Source organism: Pocillopora damicornis, chromosome 10, assembly GCF_964200805.1.
Source record: "Pocillopora damicornis chromosome 10, jaPocDami1.2, whole genome shotgun sequence".
NCBI lineage: Eukaryota > Metazoa > Cnidaria > Anthozoa > Scleractinia > Pocilloporidae > Pocillopora > Pocillopora damicornis.
The window spans coordinates 11,822,902-11,844,841 of NC_142679.1; the positions used below are offsets into that span (position 1 = coordinate 11,822,902).

At 37.0% G+C, this 21,940-nt stretch overlaps 1 protein-coding gene across 1 annotated transcript in view; it reads left to right on the plus strand.

The window, feature by feature from the left end:
• Positions 1–333: 333 nt before the first annotated feature.
• Positions 334–21,940, plus strand: part of LOC113681719 (katanin-interacting protein-like) — a 29,527-nt gene continuing 7,920 nt past the window's right edge. Inside the window, exons 1-38 of the mRNA XM_089184261.1 lie at positions 334–504; positions 1,852–1,907; positions 2,131–2,201; positions 2,809–2,969; positions 3,251–3,320; positions 3,882–3,942; positions 5,048–5,102; positions 5,658–5,731; positions 6,286–6,381; positions 6,540–6,602; positions 6,832–7,240; positions 7,575–7,608; positions 8,017–8,100; positions 9,255–9,301; positions 9,700–9,816; positions 10,600–10,643; positions 10,908–11,026; positions 11,353–11,509; positions 12,054–12,179; positions 12,336–12,452; positions 12,641–12,790; positions 13,636–13,710; positions 13,832–13,921; positions 14,363–14,589; positions 14,876–15,028; positions 16,008–16,094; positions 16,445–16,516; positions 16,735–16,812; positions 16,948–17,009; positions 17,803–17,965; positions 18,273–18,318; positions 18,529–18,650; positions 19,178–19,278; positions 19,465–19,546; positions 20,034–20,181; positions 20,766–20,860; positions 20,963–21,065; positions 21,804–21,898. Coding sequence (XP_089040387.1) covers positions 498–504; positions 1,852–1,907; positions 2,131–2,201; positions 2,809–2,969; positions 3,251–3,320; positions 3,882–3,942; positions 5,048–5,102; positions 5,658–5,731; positions 6,286–6,381; positions 6,540–6,602; positions 6,832–7,240; positions 7,575–7,608; positions 8,017–8,100; positions 9,255–9,301; positions 9,700–9,816; positions 10,600–10,643; positions 10,908–11,026; positions 11,353–11,509; positions 12,054–12,179; positions 12,336–12,452; positions 12,641–12,790; positions 13,636–13,710; positions 13,832–13,921; positions 14,363–14,589; positions 14,876–15,028; positions 16,008–16,094; positions 16,445–16,516; positions 16,735–16,812; positions 16,948–17,009; positions 17,803–17,965; positions 18,273–18,318; positions 18,529–18,650; positions 19,178–19,278; positions 19,465–19,546; positions 20,034–20,181; positions 20,766–20,860; positions 20,963–21,065; positions 21,804–21,898 — 3,917 coding nt within the window. The 5' untranslated portion in view covers positions 334–497. The remainder of the gene's footprint in view (positions 505–1,851; positions 1,908–2,130; positions 2,202–2,808; positions 2,970–3,250; positions 3,321–3,881; positions 3,943–5,047; positions 5,103–5,657; positions 5,732–6,285; positions 6,382–6,539; positions 6,603–6,831; positions 7,241–7,574; positions 7,609–8,016; positions 8,101–9,254; positions 9,302–9,699; positions 9,817–10,599; positions 10,644–10,907; positions 11,027–11,352; positions 11,510–12,053; positions 12,180–12,335; positions 12,453–12,640; positions 12,791–13,635; positions 13,711–13,831; positions 13,922–14,362; positions 14,590–14,875; positions 15,029–16,007; positions 16,095–16,444; positions 16,517–16,734; positions 16,813–16,947; positions 17,010–17,802; positions 17,966–18,272; positions 18,319–18,528; positions 18,651–19,177; positions 19,279–19,464; positions 19,547–20,033; positions 20,182–20,765; positions 20,861–20,962; positions 21,066–21,803; positions 21,899–21,940) is intronic.

The following is a 21,940-nucleotide window of genomic DNA, read 5'->3' on the forward strand; positions in this document are numbered from 1 at the left end:
AAAACTTATACACTCCTTCGCTCTGACAATGGGCTGACGCTCGAAACGTCAGCTTTGCGGTGGCCAATCTACGTTATCAACTCAGTTGATTAAACCAAATTAGCTTGTACTACCCACACCGACGCAGTACCATAGTGTCTTTTAAGACTTACGTCCCTCACGCCTTCGATACTCAGTTGAAAATTTTTCCATGATTTTTTATTTTAAGGCCCATTCGATCTATCAATTGAGTTCGTTTCCCTTTTAATAGTTTTTCTCCTCAGAGTTGTTAATATACGGGACAACGCGCGGACGGTGCGGGACATCAAGGGATTTTCTGAGATTTCCCAAAATGCATTAGAATACTTGGTAACCTGGCCAATAAGTAAATCACCGCGAATATTGTGAATGTTTTGGAAATTTTGGCCTAACTTTTTTCAGTTTGCGATGATAAATATAGCTAGAAATACGAAAGGACTCAGATAATCTTCCAGATTTTGGAAATTTCAAGCCAAGGCATGGAAGGCAAGTATTCCTAATTGCAAACCCGTGTCAATGACAGCTGGATGTTTTGTGCTAAATGAGTAGCAAGCTTATTATGTTTCCGTGGTTTCACATATATTGTATACATTTTACTTTCCTTGTAAAAATTACATTTTGCGGTTTTTTTACTCGAGTTCGTAGAATTTTTTTGATTAGAAATAAGGATATTTGAAATTTTGGTTTTTGAGGCAGTGTTTTTTTGTTACCTGAGCGATCCAAATTGCGATATTTACAGAGTAAATTCTACTCGTGTGGTCTCTGTTTATGTGGTGCTTAAACGACCAGTCACTTGCTCTATAATTACAAGGTTTCGTGGATATTTGATCTTTGCATAGTACAGGCCTATCATCTTGAAACTCAAACATCTGTAGGCTCTCGTTGTGTTTGACATTGGGCTCTTCCTGAGACTCGACTCGTATCAAGAGTATCACTTTATCTTGTGATACCTTTAATACCCGACTTCTCGAGTCATTTTTTGCTGGTTCCCAGGAAGTTTCAGATAACGAGAATCCATTGTATTTTATAGTTGTGTGATGGTTTCAAAATGGCAGCTGCATGGGTCTCCATGCTTTCATGGACGGTTTTTTACCAATTTCAAGCACAGTTAATCTCTTGAGTGATTTATGGAAATGCATAAATATGTGTAGTTGAGGATAACATCACATTTAACTTAATCACAGTCTGCTTTCATATTTCTTTCTTCTTGTCTCTATCTTCCTAAAAAAGTTATTAATATGTGAGGAGAGATGACCTCAATTCATCACTCCTGAGAGTTTTTATGATAGAAACTTTGCAATTTGATGTTTGATGTGTTGGTGATGAAAGTACAGTAATATATTGATTGGCAACTGTTTAACATAGTGATTGAAATATTAGAGATATCTGAAAGAATGAATTGTAAAGTCACACATGACAGGAGTAAAAGGGTTGACAAACCGGTCTAATATGAGGGATTGTGAATCAGGAAATTTATTTGATATTATGGTCACTTTGATGCATCATGCAAACAGTACAAAGAGTATTTATCTATCTGATGTGGGTATCAGCATAGTTCTTTTTTGAATTTTTTTGGATTAAGATGAGGAGGAGGTCCTTTGAAATGATAGAAAAAAGAAAGGAGGTCAACAGTATTAAGAAGTCCAAAAGAAATTAAAACAACTTTTAGACCATGTTTGATTTTTTGATATCCATCTTGTCTGCTCAGGTTAGCCAATATAGGACACAGGATTCACTTCATCTTGCCCACTTGCAGATTTAGCCTAACAACAAGAATGACTTATGAAAAACTTTGTAAACTTTGGCTTATTGTTTGACTTACTGATTTATTAGACCATCATGGAAAGTGGGATAAATCAAGAGGAAAGCAAGGAAAGCTTAGAGAAGAGGTATTTTGTAGGCTGAATATTGTAAATTTATTATATTAAAAAAATATGTACTTCAGATTCCTTTCCCATGTAGGTCACTTCTGCCAGTTTATTAGTAAGAATGCAAAAACTGCAGTATCTTCAGGGGCCTGCTCTATGGGATTTGAGAGAAGCTACCTTTAATATTACAGTCAATTTTTTTGCCTTTCCTCTATTTTAATCATGGCTTTTAACCATGACCCAGGTTCTGTCAGCAAAAGAAGAAGTCCGCCCAGAGTATGAAGAATATTTGCTTCTGCTACAGCAGAGAAACAGGTGATTGAAGAATGCATTTTAGAAATTTTTTTATACATTCTGATTTAAAAGTGTATATTTAATAATACTCATCAAGGTTTTTTTGTAATAATAATAGCTTTTTTTTAATAGCTAAGGGTGGTTAGGAAGTTTTCGGTAAACTATGGAAACTTAAGCTTAGCACAATTGCATGTCACTGAGCCATTGACCTTCCCATGGCTCAAACCCACAGCTTGCAATATAGAGTACAGCACATTCATTACTGAGCCATTGCACTTCCTGCAACAGGGCTGGGAAAAAAATCTGCCTTTTTGTGCTCTTCAGGTAAACCCTTTGTAAAATATTCTTCTGTTTAATATGAAACTAATGATGGATACCAAATGTTCTTCTTCTTTCTCTCTGGTTTTAATTCTGTACATGTATATACAAGTATGTTAGAGGTTGGTACCTGTGTTTGAGCTGACTCAACATTTATACTTATTTTCAATATTTATGGAATCAAAAGAGAGTCATCTTTACCAGTTATAATATACCACTTGTCATTAAATTCTATTTACTTTATTAGCAGCTATTTTTTATGTTAAATTGTATGAATAATACAACTTTTCTTCCGTCTTGTTCTTTATAGACTTCTAAAGAAACTAAAGGAGAAGAATGAACAAGAGATTGAATTGGAAAAAAAGGAGCAAGGATTCTCTATTTATGTCAACGGTGCTAATGTAGAGCTTGGCCAAGCTTATTCCAGAGCAAAATCACGCAGTTCATCAAGGCATGCTAAGACAGCTGGAGGTGAAATAATTATATTTCACAAGATATTAAGGGATGTAGGAGAATTAATTATTTTGACATGATCAGCAGCTATCAAGTTGAGGCATATATTAAAACCTTTTTCATCAAGGAGAGTATTTTTTACTTGTTTACCTTATGTGCTTATTCCCCTAATTATGCAATCATGCACTGTACAGGATGTGTGATGCAATACTGAGGAGTCACCTTGAAATCACTTTAGTCTGCACTTCTTAGTCCACATAGCTGATGTTGTTTTTGTTTTCAATTGATTTCTTATTCAGATGCTCATCGCGAAAGAAAAAAAATCTTACAACATGAACTGGAAACATTAGAAAGAGAAGCTGAAGCGAGGTGATGAAGCTAGGACTTGTTATAATCATAATTATACTTCAGTCATACCTATCTACATAATTAGCAATGAGACTGCAAGCTTTATAGAAGTCAAAATTAACATGCACAATAATTTTAAAGAAAAAATCCTTTATTAATGTCTATCTTTAGTTAGCAACTACACACCCACCTCTCCCCTGACCAAACAATAACCCGACTTGTTATCAGTTGTTTTGTTGTTGGGTTAGGGGAGGGGTAGGGATGTAGTTGCTCAGATATTGACCTTCATCCAAAATCCCTTAAAATGAAATGGAATCATTATGTTGCAATTTACCAAATATTTTTTGGGACAACAAGAAATCTAAATTACATTTAAAACTATGTTGTATATTTTATTTATATCAATACCCTAAGTTCACAAAATTTGCAAGAGTAATTTTACATAATTTGGTTCATACTTCAATTACTTGTTCATACTTGGATAACATTTCAGTGTGGAAAACATAACCTTTATGAAGTTATTGAACTTTAACATTTGCTGTCATCATAGAATTAACAGAAAAATTTACCTCTCTACTTCAGGGATGTCAGAGTGAAAACAGCTCCTGATCCCACTCCTAGTACAAGAAAAGGCTGGAAATATGTATGTTAACTGTACACATCAATTCTAGAACTATGGAATGATGCACTAGCTTCTTGCCCTTAACCCATGAACAACTAAGGATACAAACAAATGATGCATTTTAGTCTGACATTGTTGGTTACCCTGTGCCAAGATGGAAAAAGTATTGGTGTGAGGGAGATACCTGGCAATTCAATTTTACACATTTGATCTCCACAGAAACAATGCAAAGGGCATTAACTATCTCACTTCCCTGAGAGAAACCTTTGTACTCACAGAGACTTGAAATGTATCATTATGTCTGTCAGTTACTGTCAAAGGAGGTGAGCGTGGCCTAGTGGTTAGGGCGCTGCACTTGTAAGCCGGAGGTCCCGGGTTCAAGTCCTCCTCCCTGCCACTGGATGAATTTGTCTTTGGTGGCCCCGAATTCAATTCCTGTTGTAAATAGCCAACTGGTCTGCCTCCTACCAGTTGGGGTTTTTAATGAGTTTCTGTTCATTTACAATATTTGTTTCCTTATTTACAGTGTCCCCAATTAGCACAGCAGTGCTAAAATACACTGACACTTAAATAAAGTTTTTTTTTTTTTTACATGAGGGTAGCAAAAGGTTAATATGTGATGTATGATCAAGGACATAATCAATACATGATGCGTGAATTTTACAGAAAGGCGAGATTGATTCATGAATTTATGAACCAGCATGATATGTGATTTCCTCTCTAAAAATAAGTGACTCATGAATTTTTTCTCACATTTTGTGTTAACCTTAAGATTTCCCTTAAAACTTTGCATATAAAAAGAGAGATTTGCAGTTTTCCCTTTATATACGTTACACAAATTTGTTTTCTGAAATGAATGGGGATTAGAACCCCACTTTGCCATCCTTCTATCTCATTCTGATCAATTTTAGAAGTTTTCCACACTATGAGACTTAGTTGTCTGGCCAAAAATTGTCAGGCTTGCTAGCCTGATAATTTTGGGCTCTAACACAGACCTCTAGTTCTGCATTGCTTACCCTGGTGAAGAGTGACTTGACTACAGATCTATCTGACTTAGCAGATCAGGATCATCCCAAAAGCAATCTGTCTATATTTTTAAATGTCCATGCTATTGATCTCTTATTAGGATTCAATACAAATAAAAACAGTTGGAGGAAAGAGTGTGAGACTGAGAGCTCCAGGTATTATTTGGATTGATTTTCAAATTGTTGTTGCTGAAATAATTTTGGGTTTAACAATTGTAAAAAGTGGTTATATGGTTACTAATAGTTCAAACTGAGATAATCTCAAGTTCAATAGGAGGAATGACATCTAAAACAGAATGGCTTTGAATTTTTTTTTCATTTCAGCTAAATTCTGAATCAATACGTCCACAGTTAGAAACCACTGAATGGATAAGTTAAAATTAGAAGTTCAGTAAATTTTCAAAAACAACCACAATAAAAACATCTACACCTGTAGGCATATTTTATTTTGATCATTGTTTGTGTTTTAACTCGAGTCATAGAAAAATTTAAGTAGGTTGTGTAGAAAGTTTTACTCATCCAATCAGACAAGTGGCTTGGAGCTGTAGTCATTCAATCAAGACAAAAAAATTCCTGTACTTGTCACAGAGGAGTGGAAGGGTGATGGTTTTTGACCCTGTTAATTAAATAAATATTCTCATTGATTGAAAGAAACCTAATAAACTTGTTATGGGTTGAAACCATCACAGTCACAAAACTTATCATTTTTAGGGAGGGTTACTGGTAAATACAGTGAGGACTTTGAATCTGTGGCTGTGGAAAGTAGTGACAGTGCCTCTGACCAGGTGAAGATTTCAGTGCATGCCTGTACAACTGTGCATAAATATCTAACAAAATGTCCCCTTACATTTTTTCTCTCTGTTGATGACATGTTTTTTTTCTGGTGACCAATTTTTTTATGTTTTTAGCTCACCAAGTTAAATATCTAGTTACCTTAGATCCCTGGTTGCAAACAGGACATACTGATCTAAAGATTAAAAGATCTCTTGGTTTCCATTGTCATAAATATTATGAAACAGGACATAATTAGGAAGCTTATTCTTCAAAATTGAGTATGCTTAGTGTTTACTTAATAGAGTTTTTCACAATGTTTTAAAAAATAATTTGCTAAAATCTATGAAGCATTAAAAAACAAAAAAGTATTAAGATTTGTTGTATTTCCAAACCATGATCAGCTTGCTGAAGAAAAAATAGCACATTGCTAGACTCAATTTAAAATTTTGAACAAGTTTAGTTCTCAGGATTTTAGCATCAGAGTTGTTGTTCATTTACATATTTTATCCATGTCAATACAAATTCACAAAATCATTATTAATTTCATGTGCTGTAATCACTCTAGGATGTTGCTGATAATGACCTAAGTGATCAAGATGAGTTAGAGTTTAACAGTGATGATGAAGAGGATGAACTTACTCTCAGTTTCAATGATGTTGAGGTACATGCAGCACTTCCATATATAATTATGTCTAGATACCATTAGGGACATACTTTGTCTTTTTTATCATGATGCCTTTTATTCGTTGAAATTTGTTTAATTCATTTGTTAGATTACATGTATCTTGATATTTTCCTTGCCTTACTGTATTACAATAGACACTTCGTAAGTCTCTAGAAGCTGATGAATCCATAAAGGAAAGTATTGAAGCAGCCAAAAAGGTACTGACTGCAACTCTTATTGGCTCTTAATTTACACAGAGCCACATATAGCAATTTGATTCTTTGCCATAGATTTTTGTATACTGTAATTATTAGTTTACCATCTAGATATAAATTTAAAGCATAAATGTGTAGTAATCAAATACATAGAATATGCTTTACCTTACAAATCGTTGAAGCCAGGAGAAAAAAAAAGTCAATTAATACATGTATGCCTTCTGCTCTTCAGAGAATAGAGGAAGAAACAAAGGAGAAAAATGCCAACAACAATAACATTATTGATGCTGACAATGAGGATGAAATTGAAGAAGAATTAGAAGGAGCAAATAGTAGTTTAAATCTCCATGACGCAGCTGTGTTAGAAAGACTACCACAATTGACAAGTACACCAGACAAAAGACAGCATGAAGTTGAAAGCTCTATAAACACTAGTAATAGCATTTCAGAGGGTGTGGGGTTTGGGAAAACCTCATCAGTTGACACTGACCATGTAAAAACTAAATCTGTGAAAAGCAAAGACTTGTCTGTGACTTCTGATGGCAATGAGAAAAAAACTCATCAAAGAAGCAAAAAGCATAAACATGAGTCAGTGAACCCAGTTGAGGATCTTGTTGTTCTTAGTTTTTCATCATCAACAGGTGAGTTAATGAGTCAGTGTAGTTTGTGTATTTGAATAAACACAATCGCTCACAAAGTAGAAACTAAGGAGAGAAAGAGATGCAAGGAAGTTTTATCTGAAGCTCATTGTCCTTTCTCCTAAACCAATGTTGGAACAAATTATTGCATAGGTATATGCTTATAGCTTTGTACAAGAAACTGTCAGTAGTACAGCTTCCTATAATTATGTTACCATAAATACCACTTTTTACCATTACATTTAAACCTTGTTGGTTATGCAGGGGCTATTCTTGTTGTTAATATTTTAATGTGATAATTCAGTTTGCTGAATGCCCCCATTTACACTGATTTTAGAGAAAAGAAAAGAGAGAAACTTGTCAGCAACAAGGTAGGCATCATTTGTCATCTCTTAAGATGGGTTATAAAGTTACTGATAGTGGTTACTTTTCCTTGAGGATAAACATCATACATTTAACTAAGTTTATACAAAGTTAAGGAATTATTGTCGTAAAGAAAAGTCTGTTTTGTCATCTGTCAGAATGTTTTTGAAAATCAATGAACTCTTTCCTGTTTTAATGATTGCAAAAGCCAGCCATGAATTTGAAATGGATTGAATTGCTAAAAACTATTCCCAATTATCATATATAACAGAAATGGAGTGAAGTAGCCTAAAAATAAAATTTTCACTTTCACCTACCTGCATGCATTGACTAAATATTTTGCTTCACCTCCAAACTTGCCTGCCCATGTATGAAAATTGAATTGTCATTTCCATATTCTTGCTTCCTTATGAAAGGCGGAAGAAGAATGCAGATCCTTATGACAGCACAGAACACTTTTCATCCAGAGATGACAGATCCTATACTAAACAACAAAAGAGGTGAATGCTTTGATTTTCAAATCAAATTGATTATAAATAAGTAATTAGGGAAAACTAATTAACACATAAAAAGTATTTTTACTTATTTTTTTAAGAAATGATTCCTAAGAGCGAAATATTTTGATGAATGATTTGATACAGCTAAATGTATTTTGCTTAAGGTTGACCTCAAGACCAGGCTTGTGGTAAGCTGCTGCATTCTATGCAGACAGGCATCATGCAGGTTGACCTTGGAGATTTCCAGAACAGATGCTTGTGATTGTATACCTTGGCAGTGCCTGCTTTGCTTTGCTAATCTTTGCGGATTATTTCATATCTACAACTTTCATCAGCTGTTGTATTTGTGCCCTACTCCTCCCACCTACAATGTAGGTTAATACAGAGGGTCTGTGTAGAATTCCAGTGAAATTTCAGTGCAACAGTAATGGTTGGTTACATGCCACTTGGTGACCATCAGAAGGGCTGTCTGAGCTCCAGGCCCTACCATGTTTAAAGGACATTTGAAACCCAGTATTGTTTTGTTGATGAGTGTAATTCTTGACTGATGATACTGCATTTGAAAAAAAGTGTTTAAGACTGACTGAACACTATCGGGTGATGAGGAAAGGTGATGTCAACAATCACAATGCTTAACATCATTGATTTCTAAACCACACTATTGACTGGGACTCTGTGCAATGCCTAGCCTACAGCACAGTAACTACTTCAATGACTGAGTCTGAAAAGCTGGTTTAGTAACTTTCAACAAACTCCCTTCAACAGGTGTCAATCAAGTACTACTGGCACCATACAAATGACTTATACATGACATTAACTTTACAAAACAACAAAACAGAACAACCTAACTGAACTGATGGATCCAAACAGTTTAATCAAAACCAACTTACAGCCAATAACATCCAGGAAGAATTGATCAACTATTCACTCGACTCTGATGGTAACTTCTGTTCAGGTTGTCAAAACATCAGTCACCATTAGTCCTTCTCAGGACCACACTCAATTGCACAATCAGACTATGCTATCAAAAAAAGTTGATTTGTCCTCTTGAAGTTTAGTGTTTTTGTTAGATTAATTCACAATTGATGTTAATTTGTTAAGTGGCAAAACATTATTTGTTGTATGAATACAGAATGAATTGATTTAAAATTTTTTAGATCAGAAAAACATGAATCAGGAAATCAAGAAGTAACCTTGACATCAGGTAAAGAACTAAGTTTGTTTTTGATAAATCACCTTCTGATTTCTTGGTGGGACACTGTACTTCTGAGCTACAGAGAACTTGGTGGTGAGCTTTGCCCTGTAGTAGGTTCAAGTATGATAAATGTCCTGCTTACTGCTAGGATCAGGTCAAAAGCATCATGTGTCTAAAGGGTACACTGTATCTTCATGTTGGTGACAAATGTCTCACAGCTCTCTCTAAGAAACAACTGTGCTCAAAATTCTCCATCTTTCTTCATCTGTTTGGTCTAAAAGTAGTTTGAATTAGCACTTCCAATAATTGCAAGGAAATCAATAAGCAAGACTGTATTATTACATAGAATAACAAATTGGAGAATAAAAATCAACTAAGTACAATTTTGTTTCTTGTTTTTGTGAAAGCTTCAGAAAAGAAGAGTAGACCTTTGTCTGCAACAAGAAGAATGGAACCTAAGGATAAATTGGATGACAATGCAGAAGAGATTTTTAAAGCAATGGCTGAAGAGAATCAGACAATAGGTGAGAGATTATGACATCACATTGATTTTTAATTGCTTTGAAAGTCAGGTATTAAAATTGAAATATGAACAAAGCACGTAAAAGGCAAGAAAGGGTTACAAATAGTCCTAATGGTTTGGCTTATGAGTACATGTGATGGGTCTCGCATACTAAGTTTTTACCTGTGAGCCTCGATCACTTTTTCAAGCTGAGGTTTTAAAAGAAAATAAGAGGCTTTCACTATTGAATGTATGTTAAGTCTCACAAATACACTTTTAAAAAAATTTATTTTTCAATAACTACATGCAAAAATCTTTGTCAGTAGTAGTGGAGGGTACATGTAGGTGCTGAACAGGAAGCAGCAGAGGAGAGCAGGATTCTCCTCAGCAGAAAAGTGGTGTGGCAACCAAGCCAAAGCCCACCTCTGGGCACCTGTTAGCACAGCACAGACAAACTAGTGTCTTGATTCAATACTAACCCAAAAACTTTGGAAGGACTTATGAGGAGGAGTAGGAGGAGGAGGTGGAGGAAGAGGAGAACAAAGCCAGAAAATTAGCAAATAAAATTAAGGAAAAGCAATGCCTGTGCAGTTCTCCCAGGGGCCCCTCACAGCCAATGAGTGAAATGCTTGCTTTGACGTAGTTATAACCTTGTCTACATTACAATTAGCCTTATTTAAGTTAAAAAATCTTGAGAAAAATTACTCTCTCTCTGACTAAAATGATACTCTGGTTAAAGGTCTTAAGGTGGTCAAATGACTAATATAAATTATATGATAACCCTTTTCTATCTCATTTTTTTTAGAATCAAAAGCATCTGGATCTCAGACAGCTCCAGTAAGATCTAAGGTAAGTTCAAAACTTTAAAGCACTTTCGTCAAGGGAAACGGAAACAGCATTAGCGAGAATGTTCTTCAGTCATTGGTAGTGATAATTATTCTTGGCCATTAAGTACCATTCTCCTGGTACTTCAACTTAACATTAGGTGAAACATTTTAAGCTAGAATTGAGATTTTTATAGTTGGCTTACTCTAGGTAGTCATTCAGTCTTGATTTAGGGTGAGATTTTATCATGCCGATATTACTTGAGTTTTTAGTACAACGTTTTCCTAGAACGTATCCAGCTCACCATTACATGAGGTTAAAAGGCCATCATCATTGGCTTCCTTTCCTTTGAAAACTGATGATACCATAGCTCTTGTCACAGAGAAAGTCAGAAAAATGGATGCAAGGTGAATGGACAAGTTATATTTATTTCCATTATTAATTTGGCCTACGTGTACATGGCGAACAAAAGGCCCATATTTTCCTAATTTTACGTCCAAGCCCCTTTGTACAACCACCTTCCTGTTATGTTAGTTATTTGACTCTACGTCTATGCAGTAATTAGCATTGTATTAAAAGGATTTAGATTCATTGTTAATATAACAATTGTTGTGAGCTTATTATTTCAAACATTACCACTCTACCTACTACAACAGATGAAGTTAAACATGATATAGCCATGTAGACAAACATTCACCAGAGTGACAAAGAGGTCCTGATTTTTCACCCATAGGCAACAGCAAAGTTTGATAGAGCTTCTGTCCAAACTGGAATGCAAGGCTCCTTTTAAGGTGTCCAGTCCATCACCTTCTCCTCGACTTTCCCCAATGAAAGCTACTGTGCCATTTACACCCATGACAAAATCTTCATCTATTGAGAGTCAATCTAAGGTAATAATGTGTATGTGTGAATGCCACAATCTGGATCAAACGGTCTGAGTTCAAGACGTTGCCAGGTCACTGTGTTGTGTGTTCTTGGGCAAGAGACTATACTCTCACAGAGCTTCTTTCACCCAAGGATATAGATAGGCACTAATGAAATATCTGTAAAACACGATGATATACAGGGAGAGGGGGGCAACCCTATTGTACAGTTTCATCCCTCCCAGGAAGAATAGCTTTTCTTCCAGTGGCTTTATGCTATGGAAACCTGGATAAGCTGTGGCAGGATAAGCTTTCCACCTCACAAGATGACAATGTATCGATCCAACACTATTTTGTTTGATTCTTTATAGAATGGTTTTAGCATGAGGAAACACCTTGGATTTTCACTGAGTGCTCTTTCAAGGGGTACTAACAGTTTTTAAGGGAGGGAAATGGCGTTCAGTGTTGTTCAATAGTTGGGTTCTGTTCCTGCATGTACAATGTAGTGGCTTGACTCCACGTTTTCGCTTTCTCTTGAACAGCAAACGATGTATTTTGTTTTTCCCTCCAGGATTTCAGTGTAATGGATTCACTGGATGATGCTGAAAATAATAAAGCTGAAATTGAAGAGGGAACAGATGTCTATTTTGAGATTATTTCAAACTGGGGGAACTCAAGTTATGTAGGACTAACAGAGGTTTGTAATTTTCCTCTCTTGTACTGTTGTAACTACTTTTGAAACCGACATCATAATCACTATAAGGAGGTAGTTTAATTGGACAAGAGATTGCCTCAATGTATCTAACTAACCTGATGGTTTATTTTCTCTTCACGGAAATCCTTTGTTCTTCAGATTCAGTTCTTTGATTTAAAGGGGAACACGATTCCTTATGATGAGCACAATGTGAGTTTATCGGGCCATGTTGGAGACATGGGTGTCCTTGGTAACTTAGCCAATGGGAAAACAAAGGTAGTTGTGTTTACCTATCATTTACCATAATTGATTGTATTGTAAGCCAAGTTGTTGTGGGTTGCACCTTAAACTGCTTTTGCAAAATTAATGTTCCCTTATATCTTACAAACGTGTCTTTTATCAATAGCTAAGTACATGCACATGCCAATGGCGAATGAATTCTGAATTTTACTTTTTATTCTCAGACTACTAAAGGTCGGTATATGTGGTCATGTGGGTTTCAAACTAAACATCCAGTTGAATTAGTGTTTCATCTGCCTAGTGGTGACGCTACCAGCCTTGAATCTCACGGACTATCAAAAATCTCTGTCTGGAATTATAACAGAGGTATCAAGGTTAGTCACCGGGAAGCTCGTTCTGAACATTCTGTTACATGTAGTTCTGCACAACAACACAACATGCACTGTTATTGTTTCATCGTAATTGACTTGTCCACCTACATGTATGGAAAAAATTGTGATTTCCCTGGCGTCTATAGTGAGATAAAAAGACAAAAACAGGTGCAAGACAAGAAGTGATTACGTTAAACACTTTCTCACGCATAAGGTTAAGAAAAAGCTAACCATGTGGGAGGAAAAGCTAACCGCTAACGTAGTTACTTAGAATCCTTTCAACACTGCTGATGTAGCTGTAAACAGGCCGCTTGTGACATATGAACAGCTATGTGCAGTGGCTCACAATCGCGGCAAAACGTACGGAGACAATTTGTTAAAGCATAAGATAGCTGTCCTCAAATCTTATTGCTAGACTGAAGGAGACACCTTTCTCATCTCTCTCTTGCTAACGTTTTACTGAGTTTATCACCAAAATATGTATTCAAAGAGAGGAAGAGAGGAAAGGGGGACAGGAAATAAAAGGACAATATATGAGCCTAGATTGGAAAAAGTACACTTTGCTTAATTGTCTCAGACAAAAGTTTTGTCTGAATGTGGCCCGCTCCTAAGTTCTCTGTGGTTTAGTGGTACATGTAGAGCACGTATAATCCAAAGGTCTGAGGTTCAGTTCCTCATAACTTTCCCTTATCTTGGAAATGATTGAACCTATCTCGAAATCGTAAGAACCTCAAATGACTTCAATCCATGTATTGGATTTATCATTTGCTATTCCTATTATATTAGTACTGGCCTTTCTTAGAGTTTTTCCTTCTTAAGTGTTTTACGTATTTATTAACTTTTTTAAGGAACTAAATGTCGGAGTTAAAGATGTGAGAATTTTCGTCGGAGGGGACCTTGTATGGGAAGGAGTTATTGACAAAGTAAGTGAAGTTTTGTATTACTTTTGAACGTTTTTAGCTAAACGTTATCTGCTGAGTATACGTGTACTTGGATAGCTGAAAAAGATAGTGTGTGATTGAACTGAACTTTCTATTATTTCAGGGGTGTGGTAATCAGGTGTTTGATTACTGCAAAGTTATTAATCTCATCCACACAAACGAACAATCGGAAGGAAGCAAGGAACAGGCACAGGTGAGTTTATGAGCATAGTCAGTTTTAATTCAATTGCAATCTATTTTGTAGATCGAAGTGAAGAGACATGTTGAAACTATCATCTTCGACAAATCTGTGATCGTATTTCCTCGAGGTTACAACATTGTTTCACGCAAACCATCTGGTTAAGGGTACTTCCCCTTCTGCTTCAAAGCTAGATTTATGTAAACAATTCTGTTTGAGATTGTTGGTCCATGACGTACCTCGCTAAATTTTTGTCTCCGTTTTGATTTTGTGAGAAATTTGTAAACACTATGATAAAATTTGCAAATGCATTCAGGTTCAAGACGTTTTCTTTTGCTTGCAAACAAAGACCATGAGGGTTAACCTGTTGGGTGCGCTAAAACGAGTGGGCCATGATCACTTTTCTAGTTGACTGTTGCTCTTAAATTTAATGTACTCTGCTTATGGCTTATGTAGGATCCAGAGCCTATAATTCGAAGTGAAACTGTGGTATTGAGAAGATCTGTCGATGGACAGAAAGAGGAGAACGAAGAGATGAGCGCTGCTGTTGAGTGTGATAAAAGTTCTGAACAGGATGTGAGCAGATGCAAAACGGTGTTGTTAAAATCGTCAGCTGAGGAAGATCCGCAAAGAAAAGAGCGTGATATTAAGGATAATAGTGTCGAGCAATATAAAAATGAAAGGTAATGCATATTCACTCTGTCAGTTTCTATAGTACTCCTTGACAAATAGATTCTATGTTTCCGTGCCTCTGGTAAGAACAAAAGAGTGGCATACGAGGCGAAGCCAACTTGACGAATGTATCATACTTGTTGTTATTGCAGACTGGGGTCGTTCAGTCGAGAAATCAACTAAGCTCTTTAAGGCACGGCATTCATGTAAAGCAGCAATATAGTGTAATTTATATTGTAATTAATATAAAATAATAAATAAAATAAGATTGCTTGCTCCAATGTGCTTTTTCTTTAGACATGCTAAAGATGGCAAACAATCTAAAGAACATGAAATGATACCAAAACCCCCAGAGTCTCCCAGGATGCACCTAAAATCCCCAAGACCACATCGACAGGAAAAGTCAGCAGAAGAAAGTAAGGCAGGCCAACTACAACAAGGACAAGACAGGTAAGAAGGTTTAGGTTACTATACTTTGTTGAAGGTTAAGGACTTGCTGCTCTGTTGTTGCATCTCTCACTTGTGGTCAGTACAAAATCTACCAGGTTTGCATTAGCTCTTGTATTGCCTTGTCCCGAATGATGCGTTTTTGTTTGAAAATACAAACCTATTGATGCTTTTGCGCGTGTCATCCACCGTAAAATTCACGGAAACGCTAATGAACCAGAGATTTTTAAAATGATCTGAAAAATAGGGCCTTCGGAAACACGTCATTTTTCAAAATATTCTGTTTCTAGTATTTCTCGTATTGATATGATGAAAAAAGGGCCACCTAATGGTCGTTTCTATCGGCATTGTGTGGCGTGCTTTTATAGACCGTAGGGGAAACGCATTCAAACGATGCGTTTTAAATGGACACAGCGCATTGGTGTAGACATATTGAAAACAAAACGAAGACGTCGGTGTGGGCAAAACGGATACATTGAAACGCATAAACACTTTACAACTAACTAGTATGGACCAAAGGACCAAAATTCCTCTGGTGTAAATATCTCCAAGGTAATTGCTGCAGACCTCGTTATTTTGACTGAATATGCGCTGCAATAGCATGCAATTAAAAATGTTCGTATCGAGAACATAACAACCAAACGACCGCCATTACATAGAATCACGGTGGTGATCTAAAGGGCGGTGAAAAACTGGCGAACAGGGAACCCAGCTAATATGACGTAGTCGTGCATGTATATCTTGTGGTCAAGTTTTATTTTATTTTTATTTTATTTGTATTTTATTTTCCTGTGTCATTATTATTAAGAAGCACTAGGGATAAAATTGAACCAATAGCATGTGCATTTTGTGTACAAGTCAATTATACAAGGAGCAGTTCTCTGTGCCGGCATATCGTCCATGTGAGATCACAGTGAGATATAGATAACAAATAATTTAGTTAGGAAGCGGGTATTAAAACAATCATTGTTTCGGCATCTAGAACTAAGGAGAAAGCCCTGAGGTCTCTGTTAGCTGCCGACTTGACATCAAGCAATAAAAAACTTGAGGAGCAATCTCTGGTTACTAGGTAAATAGTCGTGTTTTCTTTATTATGATACAATTGATATTCATAAAAAGGTCTCCCCCCATAAGGAGAAAACATTGCTTTTAAGGGAGGGGTGACTCACAAAAGAGATGATAAAGACGGGGATTGGGTTGTGTGCGTAAGGGCGTTCCACAAGAGCAAACCTGCGCTGCTATTTTTACCAAAGTTTGCGTAGTGTGTATGTGTATATATATATATGTGTGTGTGTGTGTGTGTTTTTGTTTTAACCATATGGAAACGGGATACCCCCTTACTCGTGTAGGAGCAAGAGGCAAGAGCACCTTATATTTCTGCAACTTTGATTTCGATCTTGGATTTTCTTCTGCCGTTAGGTCAAGTTCCACTCCAAATCTTTCATCCTCGGAAGCTCTTGGGAGCTCGGATGTGAACAGTGATTCTCTAAGGTAAGTTGAAAGACCCTCTTAAAGTGTTTGATACACACTCTTTTAACCTTTTAATCCCTAGGAGCGACCATTATCTAATTTCTCCTTACTATATCACCCCTGGATCAAACATTAAGATCACGAGAATAAGGGAAACGATCACCGACTAAAGAAGCTCTTTATTGTTAAACGAATTTCCTTGTAAGTGACTTTCTTTTTTCCTTTCTTTTTTTTGGAAGAGGAAATTCTGTGGCTGGCTCTGTGTTACCAAACAAGCCACCATGGTTAGAGTCGAGCAAGAAGAAAGACAAATCTGGGTAAGACCAAAAGACGAGTAATTTTTTGTAACTAGCTTGCTACTAGAGGTTACTCTCTAGTTTTGACTGTAACCTGTGAGTACGTCCATCTCTATCGCACCGTATACGCCTAATTTGTTTCCTTTTTACCCACAGTTCTTCCTCCCGTTCATCCTCAAGATCAAAATCCAGACCCATATGGCTTGAGAATGAACCAGGTTAGTGAATGATTGATAATTTCAGCCAGATTTTTGTGTGGGTAATAACATAATTTCTTGCGTAATTTGGTGCAAATAAGCACGGGTAAATTTTCAAATACAACGAAATTGCACGAGGTCGTGGGGCGAGTGCATTTTGTAGTCTTGAAAAATTTTGAGGGGCTTATTTGCACCAAATTGCACGAGAAATTACTTTTAAATAATTAACATGAAAATAACATCACAAAAAGATGAGACAGGCGAAGTTTTGACAGCGCGAACGTGCTATTTGTGGCAACTTTGCGCTCGTTACATGAAAAATGCACTCGTTTCAGCCAATCAGAAGCGCTTAATTTTTTTTTTGTGTGTATTATTACACTAGATATTCAGCTGCTGTATGAAATTATTATTTTCGCCCGTGTCAGAAAATTTTAGTTACTTAACTAATGCGATCAGGTCCCAGCTTTTTCCCAGAACCTTCGTGACCATTGTCCAGTGGATTGGGGTGGAGGGTTTAAGAGTAATACAAACCGGAACCAGAGTTTCTTATCTGGTTTGATAACAGCACATGTGCAAAGATCTTTTTGGATTCAGCGGCAAAAAAGCGATGATCTCTCACCAAAATCGTTTTTTTTTAACGTCGAAACAACATTTCGCCATACATTTCTCTCTATTGAATTGCAATGTTTGTCCCCTGGCGATCCCAGAAATCTTGGCGCAAACACAAGAATCCTATTACCGGCAACTCATCCATTCAGGTTTTTCCTGTGCTGTTAAGAATTGGCGAAAAAGTAGATGTAAAAAATTTTCACAGGTGTTGATCCAGGAAGAAGTAACAGTTTGACAGATGTCCGACAAGCATCAGATGATCTTTTCAAGAGTGAGAAGCCTCATTCCAGACCATCAAGTGGACGTAGATCCAGCACTCCTGGGGCCAGTGATAAGTCGGAGTCATGGCCCGGTGAATTTCTTGGCAAGTAAGTATGCAACCACAGCATCGTCAGTGTAATTTTCACGGCCAGTTGCTGCAAGCGTTCATGTAGTAATAAAGTGCTCTCGTAGCCTTGCGTTTACACTTAGATCGGTAAAAGGACCATATTCACCGTCCTTTCGTGAATGCTTAAACAATAAGAGTCAGTTGTACAGAAACACATCGGATTTACTTTTCTTTACTCAAAGAGTAGTTTGGGAAAATCACACGGTGCTCTTAAGTAATCAGATGTAAAATCCGTACATATGCTGGTAAACTTTTAAAAAGTTACACATAACCATGTTTCTTCACAGGGATGAATGTCTTCCTACTTGTTTGGATGGAAAGGCTGGTCAACTGGTAAGTATGACTATTATGAGTGCTATATACAATGTAATCTATCTTGTAGTAAACCGGCCAAACTGTGCTACGGCAACATTTAATATGCTTTGATTGTAGAGTGCTGTGCACAACAAGAGTCTTCGAGCCGGCTAAGGGATGACTCGTGAACGGCACACGTTTTTATATGCAAGTCTTTTGCTCAACAATATTGCGATTTTATTTGTATAGGAAGGAAAAGGTCGCACTGGCTCGGGGAGAAGAAAAGATGAGGATAAAGGGTGTAGTGAAGTTGGAACAGAAGAGACGGGTGCACAACATGATGCAAAGCAAGCACGAGCCACGTGGAGAAGGTAGTTTTGAAAATAGTAATCAAACCTTTTCCATGCGATACAAGAGTTAGAGGTGATATACTCGGGGAAAAGCAACAATTCGGACGTATGATGTTACGATCTCAGTCTGAACTACAATTATTGCCACCCAGGACCATAATTAAGAAAACTTTAGGTGATAGATCATTTATGGCATCTGCTCCTAAACTTTGGAACAGATTGCCATCAAATATAAGAGCAGTAAATGATCTTAATTGTTTTAAAACACTTCTTAAAACACATCTCTTTAGACAGGCATTTTCATGTTTGCTTTTATAGTTCGTTTTTAGTTAGCCAAATTGTATATTCTTAGCCTTTTATAGTTCATTTTCATATCTTATTTTGCTTAGTCTTATTGTATAGCGCATTAGATCATATCCACATGTATTTTGCGATTTCTGATTTAGTCACCCAGATCACATGCTTGTGTTATGACGCCTTAGAACATAATTCTCTTGGCACCTACGTTTAATCAATTTTATCTTATTTTTCTTTACCTTTTATCACAGAGAGCAGAATTTGAGTTTAGAGGAATCGTGGAGTTTATTGTCTTTGTTTGAGAAATCACACAGAGGGCGGATAACAAAGGATCTTGATCTGGAAAATCATGGTAAGTTGTTTCGTGTGCGCAGTCAGTCCAGTTGCTAAATAGCGAGTTTACTTACTTCGACTATTTTGTATAGACAATAGTGGCTTTGGCTGAGTTAATAGGGGAGGTGTCGGGGATGAAAATGTACCGTTCCTGTGTTGGGTGATGTGGGATTTTTTAAATATCTTTCGTCATTGTTTTTTCCAGGTGATGCTCTAGATGAGATGTTATCAAAAAGAGAAGAACACATTCAGCCAATAACAGAACAGTCTAAGGAGATCGATGAGAGGTACTTCAGTATAATGTAAAGATTGAATTCCCAATCTCTAATAGGATGGGAAGTCTGGTCCAAGTTGTGTGATGTTGGAGAAGACTAACTTTTTAATGCAGACTTTATGTCAGCTAAAAGTTAGTTGTGCGGATGAAGTAAATTTTGAAGAACGTTCGTTTCGAGCCCTTGGCTCGCGTTGGTGCAAATCTGCGAAGAGTTTTCCTTAATCGCTATCTCTGGCAATTAATAACTGCTTATATCGGGTGTGAAGCCGAGGATCGTTTACAGTTGTAAAGTAACTTGGACGCGTTAGAACTCTGAGTTCGTGAGCGTGTCTTAGCTAGGTTATGGCAGTTTTGAATCTGTTTGTTTTGGCACCGTTTATTTGGACGATTAAATGCACTAATCGGGGAAGAACTTAACATGCAGTTTTCCTTAATTTTGGAATTTGAGTTGATTTTTCTTTATATAGTGATCATAATTACTCTGATGGTTATTTCCTCAGTGGTTTGACCGATTTAGAGATTCCAACACTTCCCAGAGGAAAGCAGTTAGTGATCTACATCAAGAACACCTGGGGAGACAGAAACTACGTAGGACTCAATGGAATTGAGGTGTTCACAGATTGTGGTAAACCTGCAGAGATTATAGAGGTTAGTGATTGTGAGACTGGCAAACTAAGTATTTGTTATCTCAGTGGGTAATGGTACTAGGTTTTAGTGACAGGCGATTCAGGAAAAATGTTTTCTTTTCAGAGCATGACTTGTTGAATTACAAACATCAGCTACTATATTGTTTTCCTAGCTTTCTAAAGCAATGATTTGAAAGCTGTTTTTAGATATCCAAGGAAACCGTAGTATTCTGACTACTTATTTTCATTCAGTTTTGTTCCCAAGCTAAAGTCGAAAAGTTTTATTATTCGCAGTATTTTCTTGAAATTGATTGGTTAACTTTGATAAGTTAGCTGAATCTCATTGGCTAAATACATATTCCACTTGAATTTCCCTGGTTGTTCAATAATCCGATGTAAACTGCTTGATTAAAAGCCGCTTGCAATCGGTCAGACTGAAGCGGTTTGTTGGTCCTGTAGTAGACAATGAAGCCATGAAAATGCGGATTAGGAGCCAGCCAGATTCGAAGTGTTTGTTATCATTACAATTACAGATTTTGACGCGGTAGAGGTACAACTATACATGTTTACTTTGCAAGATATGCAAAATTATGATCGATTTTTCAGATCTCGGCGGATCCTCCAGATATTAACATCCTTCCTGAGTATGGTAATGATCCAAGAATAGTGACCAATCTCATTGATGGGGTTTTTCGCACCAGGTAAAATGTTACTCTTCTCAACAACTTACGCGATTGTGTGTTTGTACCTGCTAACAGGAGATGTGATGGTTGACTTATCGCATTATTACATTTTATTGAAAGGGATGATATGCATCTTTGGCTGGCTCCGTTCACACCTGGAGGAAAACATAGTATCAGTATTACGTTTGCTGAAAGCATAAGGATCGCCATGATAAGAATATGGGTAAGCTCTTCATACGTTACAGGATTTCGTCATAAAAATCTGTTGCTCAGTTTCACTGGCTGTATTTTCATAGCCTAAGAGCAGCCCTCATCAATAGCGCTGCAGGACGCGCGTTTCTCCACCGAGGGAAGATTGGAAACGAGTCGGGGAGAGGTTTGCCGGGGGTCTGACCTCATTAATAGAAGACTTAAGCAGAGACGTTTTTGAGAAGCGGACGGCAACCGGAAGGAGAATAAAACTAACTCTGACGCGCTTTAACGTTAATGCATCGACTGTAAGTTCTGCGTTTTGGCATTTTGAACTAAACTGTACTGACCAAAAAGGTGTATTGAACAGCTGGAATAAGAGCTGTTAACTTGCGGCTGTCGTCACCAAAAAGGTATACTGAACAGCAGGAATAAGAACTGTTAACTTCCGGCTACCGTTTGCTCATCAAAAAACGATGGTGCTTAAGCTCCTTGTTATCAGTCACAGACTCTTGCAGACCTCTCCCCGGCTTGCGTTGCTGCAGACCCCGTACTTTCTCTCGGGCAAAAAGAAAGTGCATACTGATCGGCTAACAATAAACGCCTGTTCGTAGGCAAGAATATTTGTGATCCCGTATATTTCTGTCTTCATAGAAAGGTTTAGATGTCCAGGGCATAGACATAAGTTTTCTCTAGTGGATAGTATTCCTTTTACTTGTGCATTGTAATCTGGCTAGAACATGAAATGAATTTTGAATTTTATTCCCTCCAGAATTACAACAAATCAAGAATTCACTCCTTCAGAGGAGTACGATGTATTGATATGACCCTGGATGGGAGCCTGATATTTCGGGGAGAAATCACACGGTATTGTATGCTCTTCGTTTGTGTATAACTATTTGTGTGTTT